The sequence below is a fragment of the Bison bison genome, unplaced genomic scaffold, assembly GCF_000754665.1.
Source record: "Bison bison bison isolate TAMUID 2011002044 unplaced genomic scaffold, Bison_UMD1.0 scf7180017858048, whole genome shotgun sequence".
Taxonomy (NCBI): domain Eukaryota; kingdom Metazoa; phylum Chordata; class Mammalia; order Artiodactyla; family Bovidae; genus Bison; species Bison bison.
Window position 1 is genome coordinate 3,251,930 of NW_011488621.1, and position 13,580 is coordinate 3,265,509.

General features: G+C 39.8%; 1 protein-coding gene across 2 annotated transcripts in view; it reads left to right on the plus strand.

The window, feature by feature from the left end:
• MMP16 (matrix metallopeptidase 16 (membrane-inserted)) overlaps positions 1-13,580 on the plus strand; it is a 406,901-nt gene that overhangs the window by 212,014 nt on the left and 181,307 nt on the right. For both annotated transcript variants that reach the window (XM_010862117.1, XM_010862127.1), the window contains exon 3: positions 6,119-6,241. In XM_010862117.1, coding sequence (XP_010860419.1) covers positions 6,119-6,241 — 123 coding nt within the window. The remainder of the gene's footprint in view (positions 1-6,118; positions 6,242-13,580) is intronic.

Here is a 13,580-nt window from a genome sequence, read left to right on the forward strand (position 1 = left end):
CTCTGCTCCTTGAGCCGTGGAGGAACTGAGATCAGAGCAGCAGTTTACCAAGTTCGAGAAGCACCCACAGCCAGAGATTCTGGGCAGTTCAGTTAAAAGATTACCTGATGCCTGAGGATGATCCTTTCGATGATGCCTTTTTTTCACTTTGAACAGAACTCAGACCAAGGGGCCTGCCCGAAAAACCCAAACAGGGACCAGAGGCTCCAAGTAGAACTTGGAATTCACTGGTCACTAGCCAATGTACAGAGAGTAATGGCCCTGGTTGATACCGGTGCCAAATGCAACCTTCTTTACAGCAAGTCAGAACCTTTGTCCTATGTTGTATGATGTAGATTTAGAACAGTGTACTGTAAAGGCTGTATCCTAGGATGTGCTAATAACCTCTGATTCTCGTGCAGATTTAGAGCAGTGTGAAAGCATTTGGAATTTTGTGGAATTTTGTGGATGGGCTGTGGAAAATACACAAAAAATGCCCCTCCTTGAAGGGGTGGGCCCGGTGCCTGTGGGGGGCTTTGCAGGTCTTTAATAAAAATTCTGCAGGAGTGGAGTTGCCCCTGTGGAGGCTTTCCCGCAGTCTCACAAGGCCTGATGATGGGCTGGACTTGGCCAAGGAAGATAAAGGCACTCCACCTGGTGGATGGCTCTCCTAGGCCCATGAGGGCAAGGACTGCAACATGAGACCTGACACTGGGTTTTGCCCTGTATTGGGGATGTCCCTGTTTGTTGTTGTAGCTACTGCTATTGCAAGGTGTAAATCCAAGGGTCAGTGTTACTCGCCAAGGCAATATCGTGGAAGATGGACTGCTTGGAGATTATGAGGCGAGAGACTCGGAAGGGGTACAGTGTAGGGAAAGAACAAATTAGCCAAGATGGTGTGGTCTGTCTCTCTTGGCCCATAGCCTCTCGCTCTGGCCCCAGGTTTTGTAAATAATGTTTATGTAACAGCTGAGCTCACTTATAGCACTGCACATACACATCATGAGGAACTCGCTTAGTCACAAGGTACTCACTGGGTCACGAGGTACTCACTGGGTCACAAGGTACTCACTGGGTCACAAGGTACTTGCTTGGTCACATGGTACTCGCTTCCTCACGAGGTACTTGCTTGGTCATGAGCTACTCACTAGGTCACGAGGTACTTGCTTGGTCACGTGGTACTCGCTTCCTCACGAGGTACTTGCTTGGTCACGAGGTACTCACTGAGTCACAAGGTACTTGCTTGGTCACGTGGTACTCGCTTCCTCACGAGGTACTTGCTTGGTCATGAGGTACTCACTGGGTCACGAGGTACTTGCTTGGTCATGTGGTACTCGCTTCCTCACGAGGTACTTGCTTGGTCATGAGGTACTCACTGAGTCACAAGGTACTTGCTTGGTCACATGGTACTTGCTTCCTCATGAGGTACTTGCTTGGTAACGAGGTACTCACTGGGTCACGAGGTACTTGCTTGGTCATGTGGTACTCGCTTCCTCACGAGGTACTTGCTTGGTCACGAGGTACTCACTGAGTCACAAGGTACTTGCTTGGTCATGTGGTACTTGCTTCCTCATGAGGTACTTGCTTGGTAACGAGGTACTCACTGGGTCACGAGGTACTTGCTTGGTCACGTGAACTCGCTTCCTCATGAGGTACTTGCTTGGTCATGAGGTACTCACTGAGTCACAAGGTACTTGCTTGGTCACGTGGTACTTGCTTCCTCACGAGGTACTCACCTGGTCACGAAGTACTCACTGGGTCTCAAGAAACTTGCTTGGTCACGAGGTACTCATTTGGTTATGAGCTGCTTTGTGTGATATGCCTGTAAGAGCCTCACCACAAAAGCCCTGGCTGCTAGAGCACTGGGGCTGCACTGGAGTGTCATCATGGTCGTTCTTATGAGCTTATGTCATGGCTGTGCTATGGCTCCATTATGGTTATGTTGTGGCTGCTGCTACAGCTGGTGCAGCAACCAGTAGAAAGGCTGTGTTATGGCTGCTGTGTCAGCCCGGAGAGAATAAACGTGTCTGCAGTTCCTATGGCTCCTCGAGTCTCCTTCCATCCTCAGCACATGCCTTGCCTACCCTGGGTTCAGTGAACAGTGTGAACAGCAAGACAGTTGGCATCAAGAGCAGGATCAGTGATACAGTTCTGTAGGAACGTGTGTGGATCTTGGGAATTAAGGGAACAAGGGTTACCCTTGCTGAGTATGCCTGAGTAAGATTCTGTCTATAAAAGCATTTTGTGCTCAGAACATGTAGGAAACACGTCCGTGCTTTGAAAAGATTTATCTTTAGGAGTGAGGAGGCACTGCTAAGAGTGAGAGATACAAAGAAGTGTTGGAGGCAGAAGAGACTGCATGATGATTGATTAGATGTGAGGAGAAATCTGTGGAAGATGTTACCTGTATATCTTGCTTATATCATTTATAAAGACTTTTGGTTGAGTTAAGTTGTCAGAGGAATTGTTGCAATTTTGGGGCTGGAAAATTATAATTTTTAAATTACATGTAAAGTTAGAAATGATGACAAGGTGGCTACATGGAGATGTGAGAATACTTAACCAATTATACTGTAATTTTTTTTTTCTATCATGCTATATTAACTTAGACTGGGAGCTCTTCAAGAGCTTGTCTTATCTTTTTATCCACACTTTTTTCATATATATCTTAGCATATTATAAAAGCTTGAAAATGTTGTAGGAAAATGGATCAGGATGGAATGAGTAAATAGTTGGAGCATAAGAAAAAATTATATGAAGTGGGAAAAAGCTAAAGAAATACATTAGGAACTTAGCAGAGACATCTTTGAGCATAGGAACCAAATTAATACTCATACCTAAAACCCTTGTCCTTTGGAAGATGCAGTGCTTCACTGAGAAAATTTTTACTGATCCAACATGTGCACAACTTAAAATGGAGATTCACATTAATAAGTTTGAATGTTTGAAAAAACATGACTGCTTTCATCTTTTAATTTTGTGTATTGTGGAAGTAATTCTAGAGAATATATCCTCATTGAAAATACACTTTATCTTGATAATGTATCAGTATAAATACAAATTGTCAACTTTTATCCTACTATCCATTTTAAAATGATTTTTCCTCATAGAGTGTTTGCTTAAATCTTTTCTTTAGCTAAATGTAAGTGTAGTCACATCCCACATTAACTAAATTTATTAATATTTAATAATTAAGTATTATTTATTCTCACAATACTTTCAGGGAGATAAGTCAGAATAAGTACTTACCCAAGAAATATAATTTTTGGTTGAGAGTATGGTTAATGATGGCTGGATGGCATCACTGACTCGATGGACGTGAGTCTGAGTGAACTCCGGGAGTTGGTGATGGACAGGGAGGCCTGGCGTGCTGTGATTCATGGGGTCGCAAAGAGTCGGACACGGCTGAGCAACTGATCTGATCTGATCTGATGATTAATGAAATATTCATATATAAAAGCCATTGAAATTTTCATAAGTCCTTCATTAATGCTTAATATTTGTTAGCTGAGTATATTTAGATCTTATAGAATATAATGAAAATGTTTTCATTTAAAATGTCTCTATTCATTTGTTTATTGAGCATCTTTTAAATGCTAGGAATTGTACAGGTACTGGGAGTATGTAGATCCCCTGCCCTTGACTGTTTTATAGTCTAGTGAAATGTCTTTCAAATTTAGTGATTAAGAGAGTCCTGGGAAGTAAGATATCTCAGTTCTTAGTTCCAGAGACTTCAGCTTCATAGAGCTGGATAGCCTTCTAGACATTAGCATTTGCAAGACATCTTATTTGGTTTGGAGACTTTAAAAAAAGGGAAAGGGTGATTTTCTTAAGTACTTCTACAATGCATTATAAATGAGAATGGAGTTTTTAAGCCTGGTAACTCCAGTGTTTACATTATTACTGGCAATAGAATAGAAGAGGACAAATGTATAATGCTTATCAGAAAAGTGTTGTCTTTCTTAAAAACTAAAAATTGTGCTTTTGTTGCTGCATGACATTATTATGTTTATAAAAGCTGGTTAGCTGATTTATCCATGTAATATGTTAACTATTTCATTCATTTTCATGAAATGGACATCTTTAGACAGTCATCTCTGTAATCAATTATTTATATATAAAGAGTATAGAAATTAAGTATGTGATGAAATATAATGAAAAGTGATTCTTTTCTTATTTCCACTTTCTGAAGCATGTAACATCATGAAGATTCTGCTTTAGTTTGTAATTGTTAAATTAAATATCATAATGAATGGTAAAGTTATTTTATGAGTCACTAATGAAAAACCTATCAAAATCATGAAAATGTTTCTCCGTAGACAAGAGGAAAGTACATAGAAAACATGACAATGGTCAAATGAGATATTCCAAAAGAGGTTAGACAACTGTATCTATATAAGCATTAACAATAAATAAATCGAAACCAACATTTTATTTTCCTAATGTTAATATTTAAATTTTATTTGTGTGATACTAAACCTCATATTCAGAAAAAAATTCTTAAGCATTAAATTTGGTTATTATGAAGAATTCAGAGAGAATGGCTGTTATTTAGAAAATGCTTAAACTGAAAAGAAGAAAAAAATGGAAAAATGCAAATTTTTTTGCCTTTTTAAAATAATTTGCATATGTGTAAGCTAGAAAAGAGTAGCATATATCTCCTTGTTCAGTTCAGTCATTCAATCATGTACAACTCATGGCAACCCCATGAACAGCAGCACACCAGACCTCCCTGTCCATCACTAACTCCCAAAGCTTGCTCAAACTCATGTCTATTGAATCGGTGATGCCATCCAACCATCTCATCCTCTGTCGTCCCCTTCTCGTCCCGCCTTCAATATTTCCCAGCATCAGGGTCTTTTCCATTGAGTCAGTTTTTCATGTCAGGCGGCCAAAGTATTGGAGTTTCAGCTTCAATATCAGTCCTTCCAATGAATATTCAGGACTGATTTCCTTTAGGATTCACTGGTTGGATCTCCTTGCTGTCCAAGTTACTCTCAAGAGTCTTTTCCAATACCACAGTTCAAAATCATCAATTCTTCAGTGCTTTGCTTTCTTTATAGTCCAACTGTCACATCCATACATGACCACTGGAAAAACCATAGCCTTTACTAGACAGACCTTTGTTAGCAAAGTAATGTCTCTGCTTTTTAATATGCTGTCTAGGTTGGTCATAGCTTTTCTTCCACGGAGCCAGCATCTTTTAATTTCATGGCTGCAATCACCATCTGCAGTGATTTTGGAGCTCCCCAAAATAAAGTCAGTCACTGTTTCCATTGTTTCCCCATCTATTTGCCATGAAGTGATGGGACTGGATGTCATGATCTTAGTTTTCTGAAAGTTGAGATTTAAGCCAACTTTTTCATTCTGCTCTTTCACTTTCTTCAAGAGGCTCTTTAATTCTTCTTCACTTTCTGTCATAAGGGTGGTGTCATCTGCATATCTCCTTGAGTCCTGGAATTTAAGGCCATGTGGATGGAGGAGCCTGGTAGGCTGCAGTCCATGGGGTTGCTAGGAGTCGGACACAACTGGGCGACTTCACTTTTTCACTCTCACGCATTGGAGAAGGAAATGGCAACCCACTCCAGTGTTCTTGCCTGGAGAATCCCAGGGACAGGGGAGCCTGGTGGGCTGCCGTCTGTGGGGTCGCACAGAGTCGGACACGACTGAAGTGACTTAGCAGCAGCAGCAGCAGTAGATTTTTAAAACTATTGAATATTGAACATAAAGCTATAAGAGGCCTTAGTTATAATTTATTGTACAAAGTCTCCTTTTATGAATGAGAATTGCCCAAGGTCACATTTCTTGTTAATAGCAGATTCTAGTTAGAAGCTTCAGAATACCTACTCATTTAGCTCAAAATGAGTTAGAAAAATTATCTAAAGGATATGAGTTATAAACTAGTGATTCTTGATCATTCAGGAAAAAACATATACTTTTTTATTAGATTCAAATGCAATAAAACTAATAAAATTTCCTTTATTTTTAAAAAAAATTTCAATATATTTTAAAATAAAATTTCCTTTATTAATTTCTTTTCCCAGTTTTATTATCACTGTCATAACTTCTCATTGGACTTCTTTTGGAAATTAATCTTTAGATTTGTTGGGTAATAACTGGAAAACGTTGCTTTTTGCAGCTGGATGAAGAAGCCTCGATGCGGTGTGCCCGACCAGACAAGAGGTAGCTCCAAATTTAATATTCGTCGAAAGCGGTATGCGTTGACAGGCCAGAAGTGGCAGCACAAGCACATCACTTACAGGTAAAATAGCTAAGGATGATTTATTGGTTTTTTTTTCTCATTTTTTACAACCATTTGACATTTTGTTTGAGATCTTATACACATTGACTCCATGGTAACATATAGTGATGTTCTGGTAACATAAGGAACCAAAAATTGCGATTAAGAAAATAAGTTGTCCATTTGGAGGCCCAGTACCACAGGCATTTCTTGAAATACTTTTGTAAACTCGATCTTCCAGCTTCTTTAGCGAATTCTAATATTCTGAGAAATTTTCAAATGGGTATTCTAATACACAACATTGTTTAACAAGTATTCATAATAAAAAAATCAAAGTATATAAATAATTGCAATGTAAACAATATGTCTTTGAATTATTAATTAACTTTTAGTATTAGTGAAAGCATTTCACTTTCTATTTTTGGCAACAATGCAAGGTATCTTCCGTTCTTGTCTGCAATGAACGATGCCCAAGGGATGAGAGTATCTTCCAACCTGGAGTGGCAGTTGGCTGCTGGTGGAGATGTTCGTATTTATTCACTAATTAATTGAACAACATTTTATTGAGTCCCAGTTTGGACAAAGAACAGTGCTAGGCTCTGATAAATAAAGCATAGAGACTTCATCTTTCCTTGTGGTATTGCAGTCATATGGAGAAGTTGAACAGCCATATGAATGTGATGCCTGTTTTGAAAGGGAAGAAACAGGATGCCAGAGAAATATAAGCCATGGTCATTCAACCTAACTTAGTAATCCAGGGCTGGTCTCTCTTCTGTCTTGAAAGTAATATGGAGTATTAAAGGAAATTCTCTATATGATCACCTTAATAGATACAGAAATGTGTTCAAGAAAATTTAATTCCATTTATGAAAACTTGGAATTAAAGCAAAGAAGATACTTAATCAGAGGTGGCATCTAGAAAAACAAAAATCACAGCTGCCTTATGTATTTCACATATAATGTGAACACTATAAAGTGAGGTGTTGGGAAAAATACTGTTAAGGGAAACAGCAAAGTACTTGCTCTCTCTGTCCCCCTTCCAACAACATTGCACAGCTACTTCTAGTTGTAAGGTAATAAAATAAAATAAAAGATGTAAGGATTTTTAAAGAAATAAAACTATCTTTAGTCATCGTTGTATTACTTTCTAACAGAACACCCAGAATAAATGCTAGATAACTTTTTAGAAATAATAAAAGTATATCCAGGTTTAAAAAAAATAGATTTTAACTGTAGGGCCATTTTAGGTTTATGGAAAAGTTGAGCAGATAATACAGTTATTCTCACCCCGCCCTCCACTTCTATACTCACTCACACAGTTTCTCCCTTATTAGGTGTTTGTTACAATTGTTGAGTCAGTATTGCTATATTACTGACTAAAATCAATAGTTTGCACCAGAGTTCACTCTTTGTTTCAAAGTTTTACAGATTTTGAGAAATGCGCATCATATAGCATTACATTGCCTGCGTGTGTGCGTGCTCAGTCGCTTCAGTCGTGTCCGACTCTTTGCTATCCGTAAACTGTAACCCACCAGGCTCCTCAGTCCATGGGATTCTCCAGGCAAGAATACTGAAGTGGGTTGCTGTGCCCTCCTCCAGGGGATCGTCCCAGCCCAGAGATCAAGCCCGTGTCTCTTGCACTGCAGCAGATTCTTTACCACTGAGCCACTGGGGAAGTCCCACAGCATTAGAGTATCCTATAGAAGAGTTTCACTGCCTTGGAAATCCTTTGTTGCACCTTCTCATCCCTCTTCTCTGGAAACTACTGATGGTTTTAATATCTTTATAGTCTTTGCCTTTTCTAGAATGTCATATGGTTGGAAACACCAGCCATAGCCATTTCAGCTATGCCTTTTCAGACTACCTTTTTTCATTAAAAATATGCCTTTAAGTTTCCTCCGTCTTTTCATGACCTGATAGCTCATTTCTTTTTATTGTGTTCCTAAGTAATATTCCATTGCTTACCTGTTCATCTGTTGAAGACTTTTTGGTTGCTCCCAGTTTTTGGCAATTACTAGTAAGGCTGATATAAACATGCGTTATGGTTTTTGTGTGGGCTTTTGTTTTCAACTTATTTGTCTAAATACCTGGGAGTGGAATTTTGCTGATCATAAGGTAAGACTACGTTAGCTTTTTTAAGTAATTACCAAACTATCTTCAAAGTGGCTGTTCCATTTTCCATTACTACCAGTAATGAATGAAAGTTACTGTTACTCTACAAGTTTGTCAAGATTTAGTCTTGTCAGTGTTCTGGATTCTAATAAGTGGTTGCTCAATTTTTTAACTTGCAATTCTCTAATGAATTGTGAAGCTAAGCATATTTTCATATTTTACCTGTTTGCCATCTGCACATCATCTTTTGTGAGATGACTGTTTAGATCTTTTGATCAACTTTTGAGTTGCTATTTTAAGGGTTCTATGTATATTTTGGATCACAAATTTTTATCAGATATGTTTTCAATTTGTTGTCTCAGTCTGTGGCTTGACATTCCATTGTCTTTTCAGTGTATTTTGTAGAAGTTTTAATTTTAATGAGTTTCAACTTATCAATTATTCTATTTTCTATATTGTGCTTTTGGTGTTTTATCAAAAAAAATCCAAACCAAAGGTCACTTAGAATTTCTATCTAATTATCTTTTAACATTTTAATAGTTTTATATTTATATTTAAGATTATGATCCATTTTTGAGTTTTGTTTTTGTGAAAGGTGTAAAGTCAGTTGTCTAGAATTCAATTTTTTTGCCTATGAATTTTCAGTTTTTCTAGCACTATTGGTTAGAAAGACCATCCTTTCTCCATTGCCTTTGATCTTCTATCAAAGGTCAGTTGCCTATGTGTGTAGGTAAATTTCTGGGCTCTTTATTCTGCTTCATTGAATCATGAGTCTACTCATAAAACAATATTACATTTCTTGATTACTATAGTCTTGATATCAGATACTGTCAATTTTCTGATTTTATTCTTCAGTATTTTGTTGTGTTTTCAGCATCTCTTACCTTCCCACATAAACTTAGAATAGTTTGCCATTACAGGCATCCCTCAGAAATCTTCTGGGTTCAGTCCTAGACCAGCACAGTAAAGTGAATATATCAACCAAGCAGAAATAGCAAATAAAATAAATGTCATGATTTTTTTTATCAGTATGTATAAGTATAGAGGTTATGTTTACACTATTCTAAAGTGTGCAATTGCATTATGTCCAAAGCATCATGTGCATGCCTTAGTTAAAATTACTTTATTGATTAAAAATTGCTAACCTTCAGTTGTTGATAACTGCCGAGTGATCAGGGTGGTGGTTGGTGAAAGTCATGGTCTGAGGCAATTTCTTAAAAGAAGACAATAATGAATCTTGCTGCACTGATTGACTCTTCCCTTATGAGTGATTTCTCTGTACATACAGTGTTGTTTAATAGCAATTTACGCACAGTAGCACTTATTTCAAAACTGGAGTCAATTCTCTCAAACTCTGCCATTGTTTTATCAGCCAAGTTTATATTATATTCTAAATCCTTTTTCTGTTATTCCAACAATCTTCATGGCATCTTCACCAAGAGTGGATTCCATTTCAATAAACCACTTTCTTTCCTCATCAATAAGAATCAACTCCTCATCATTTAAAGTTTTATCATGGGATTGTAACAATTCAGTCATATCTTTAAGCTCATGTCTGCTTTTAATTGTCATGTTATTTCTACCATATCTGCAGTCATTTCTTCCACTGAAGTCTTGAACCACTCAAAGTCATTCATGAAGATCAGAATGAAATTTTCCCAAACTCCTATGAATATTGATATTTTGTCTCTTTCCATGAATCATAAATGTTCGTAATGGCATAAAGAATGGTGAATTCTGTCTCAAAGATTTTCAGTTTACTCAAATTCATCAGAGGAATCACTGTCTATGGCAGCTATAGCCTTACAAAATGTATTTCTTAAATATTAAGATTTTAAAGTTAAAATCACTTCCTAATCCAAGGGCTGTATAATGGATGTCATGTTAGTAGTCATGAAAACAATATGAATCTTGTCTGTCTCCATCACAGCTCTTGGGTTACCAGATACATTGTTAGTGAGCAGTAATATTTGGAAAGGAATCTTTTTTGTTGTTGTTGTTTTTCTGAGTTGTAGGGCCTCAACGGTGGGCTTACAATATTTGGTTGACTATGTTGTAAACAGATGTATTGTCATCCAGGCTTTGTTGTTTTAACCAGCAACCACAACAACAAAGAAAGAATAAAGAGAAAAAAAAAAATTCCAGAATGTATTGCAGAACAAATGAAAACATAAGAATAAAAATAAATGTTTTTCTCGGGTCTCGGCTCTCAGAGTCCTTTCTCCTACTGTGAGCCACAGCTCACTTCTGCCTCCCTGGGAGACCCTGCAGTGCTGGGGAGGCCTGGTCCCTGGACTTGATGTGGGGACAGCTCAGACTCTATCTGGCCCTTCTGTTGCATTTGATTGTCTCCAGTGACCCCAGTTGCCAGAGCTAGAGTGTTTTATTTTGTGGAAACACTCATTGTCCTTTAATATATTCTACAGACAAAGAGTCTGTCTAGTTGATTGTGGGAATTTAATCTGTAGCTTAGACAGCTGATGGGAAGGTTTTCAAACCTCTTCCTTTGTAGCTCTGCCCCTGGAGCTCAGTGGTGGTTTTATCCCCATCTCTGAATGTGTATCACCCACAGGAGTTTGCTCCCAAGGATGCCCTAAAAGACTTGGGTCTGCTCAGTGAGGACCAGACATGGAGGTGGTGCAGCTGCTTGGATTGCAGGAGCCTTGGTGGTGCCAGGTGTGCAGAGAAGCCAGTGGTCATGGGCACGGGAGATATGGCTCTATTAGGATTCTTTTCTAGCCTCTGGCAGCTGGCACCCAAAGTGCCTTCCTGGCTGGTCCTTCTCCATTGCTTGGCCCAGCAGATGCTCAAAGACCCCTGGCTGGGGTCCTTCTCTAGTGCTCAATTGCCAGTGCAGGCATGTGAGGAGAGGGAAGCTACAGGGAAGGCTGTACTCCTTGCACATGACTCAGCAATAGCACCCTGCTTCCATGGTGTCCAAGATTTCTTCCAAAGGCATTGTCCACCATGGATTTCCTCTCTCCTGTCTCCTTGAGTTGTCTCCCTGCAGTCATCGTCAGTTGTTGCACTGAGATTGCTCTCCAAGCCCCACGATCCCGCTCCCAGCCACCGTGTGCACTGGTAGACTTGCTTCCCTGTCCAAGGTACGTTGGCCATGGCACAGACTGTTCTGTGTTTCTTACTTCATTTGGACTGTCACAGATCAGCTGCTTCACTCTATAGAGTCAATCTAGTTCACTGTGTGAATTTAATCTGTCGCTTAGACAGCTGGTGGAAAGGTTTTCAGACCCCTTCCTTTGTCGCTCTGCCCCTGGAGCTCAGCAGTGGTTTCACCCCGCTTTCTGCATGTGTATCATCCACAGGAGTTTGCTCAAATGCTTCTCTTCTATCCTGATAAATTGATCTGATGGGGGGCTCTCTCCCTTGCCTCTGCTCCCCAATTCCGGGATGCAGGTCAGGTCTTATTCACTCTCCTCCTCATTCTCCCTCCTTCCCTTCAACCTACTGATTTGTGCCTGGGTCCATATATTCCTTTCCAGTGATCAGGGACTCTGCCATTCTCAGCTGGTGCTCTGTGAGAATTTCTGTGTATGAGGCTGTATTCCTGATGTGTCCATGGAGAGAGACTGTACTCTGAGTCCACCTGCTCTTCCGCCATCTTGTCCTTCTTTCTCTAGAAACACTTAAATAGACTTTGTGTTTTGCAGCTTTCTCATTTATAACCCACTGGTATTATACTGAGCCTCACTGATGCTGTACGAGGTATAAGGGTAGGGAAGCAGTCTACTGGAGAAGGCAATGGCACCCCACTCCAGTACTCTTGCTAGGAAAATCCCATGGACGGAAGAGCCTGGTAGGCTGCAGTCCATGGGGACGCTAAGAGTTGGACACGACTGAGGGACTTCACTTTCACTTTTCACTTTCATGCATTGCGGAAGGAAATGGCAACCCACTCCAGTGTTCTTGCCTGGAGAATCCCAGGGATGGGGGAGCCTGGTGGGCTGCCGTCTAGGAGGTTGCACAGAGTAGGACATGACTGAAGTGACTTAGCAGCAGTAGCAGCAGTCTATAACCCTGTGATTAAATCTGCTTTTTAGGTGATATGACTTTTTGGAATTCTATCACTGGAATTTATCTTATCCTTTTAATTTTTTCTTATCAGATCAGATCAGTTGCTCAATTGTGTCTGACTCTTTGTGACCCCATGAATCGCAGCACGCCAGGCCTCCCTGTCCATCACCAACTCCCAGAGTTTACTCAGACTCTTGTCCATCGAGTCAGTGATGCCATCCAGCCATCTCATCCTCTGTCGTCCCCTTCTCCTCTTGCCCCCAATCCCTCCCAGCATCAGAGTCTTTTCTAATGAGTCAACTCTTCGCATGAGGTGGCCAAAGTACTGGAGTTTCAGCTTTAGCATTATCCCTTCCAAAGAAATCCCAGTGCTGATCTCCTTCAGAATGGACTGGTTGGATCTCCTCGAAGTCCAAGGGACTCTCAAGAGTCTTTTCCAATACCACAGTTCAAAAGCATCAATTCTTCGGCACTCAGCCTTCTTCACAGTCCAACTCTCACATCTATACATGACCACAGGAAAAACCATAGCCTTGACTAGACGAACCTTTGTTGGCAAAGTAATGTCTCTGCTTTTGAATATGCTATCTAGGTTGGTCATAACTTTCCTTCCAAGGAGTAAGCGTCTTTTAATTTCATGGCTGCAGTCAACATCTGCAGTGATTTTGGAGCCCATAAAAATAAAGTCTGACACTGTTGCCACTGTTTCCCCATCTATTTCCCATGAAGTGATGGGACCCGATGCCATGATCTTCGTTTTCTGAACGTTGAGCCTTAAGCCGAGTTTTTCACTCTCCTCTTTCACTCTCATCAAGAGGCTTTTTAGTTCCTCTTCACTTTCTACCATAAGGGTGGTATCATCTGCATATCTGAGGTTATTGATATTTCTCCTAGCAATCTTGATTCCAGTTTGTGCTTCTTCCAGTCCAGTGTTTCTCATGATGTACTCTGCATATAAGTTAAATAAGCAGGGTGACAATATACAGCCTTGACGTACTCCTTTTCCTATTTGGAATCAGTCTGTTGTTTCATGTCTAGTTCTAACTGTTGCTTCCTGACCTGCATACAAATTTCTCAAGAGGCAGATCAGGTGTTCTGGTATGCCTATCTCTTTGAGAATTTTCCACAGTTTATTGTGATCCACACAGTCAAAGGCTTTGGCATAGTCAATTAAGCAGAAATAGATGTTTTTCTGGAACTCTCTTGCTTTTTCCAT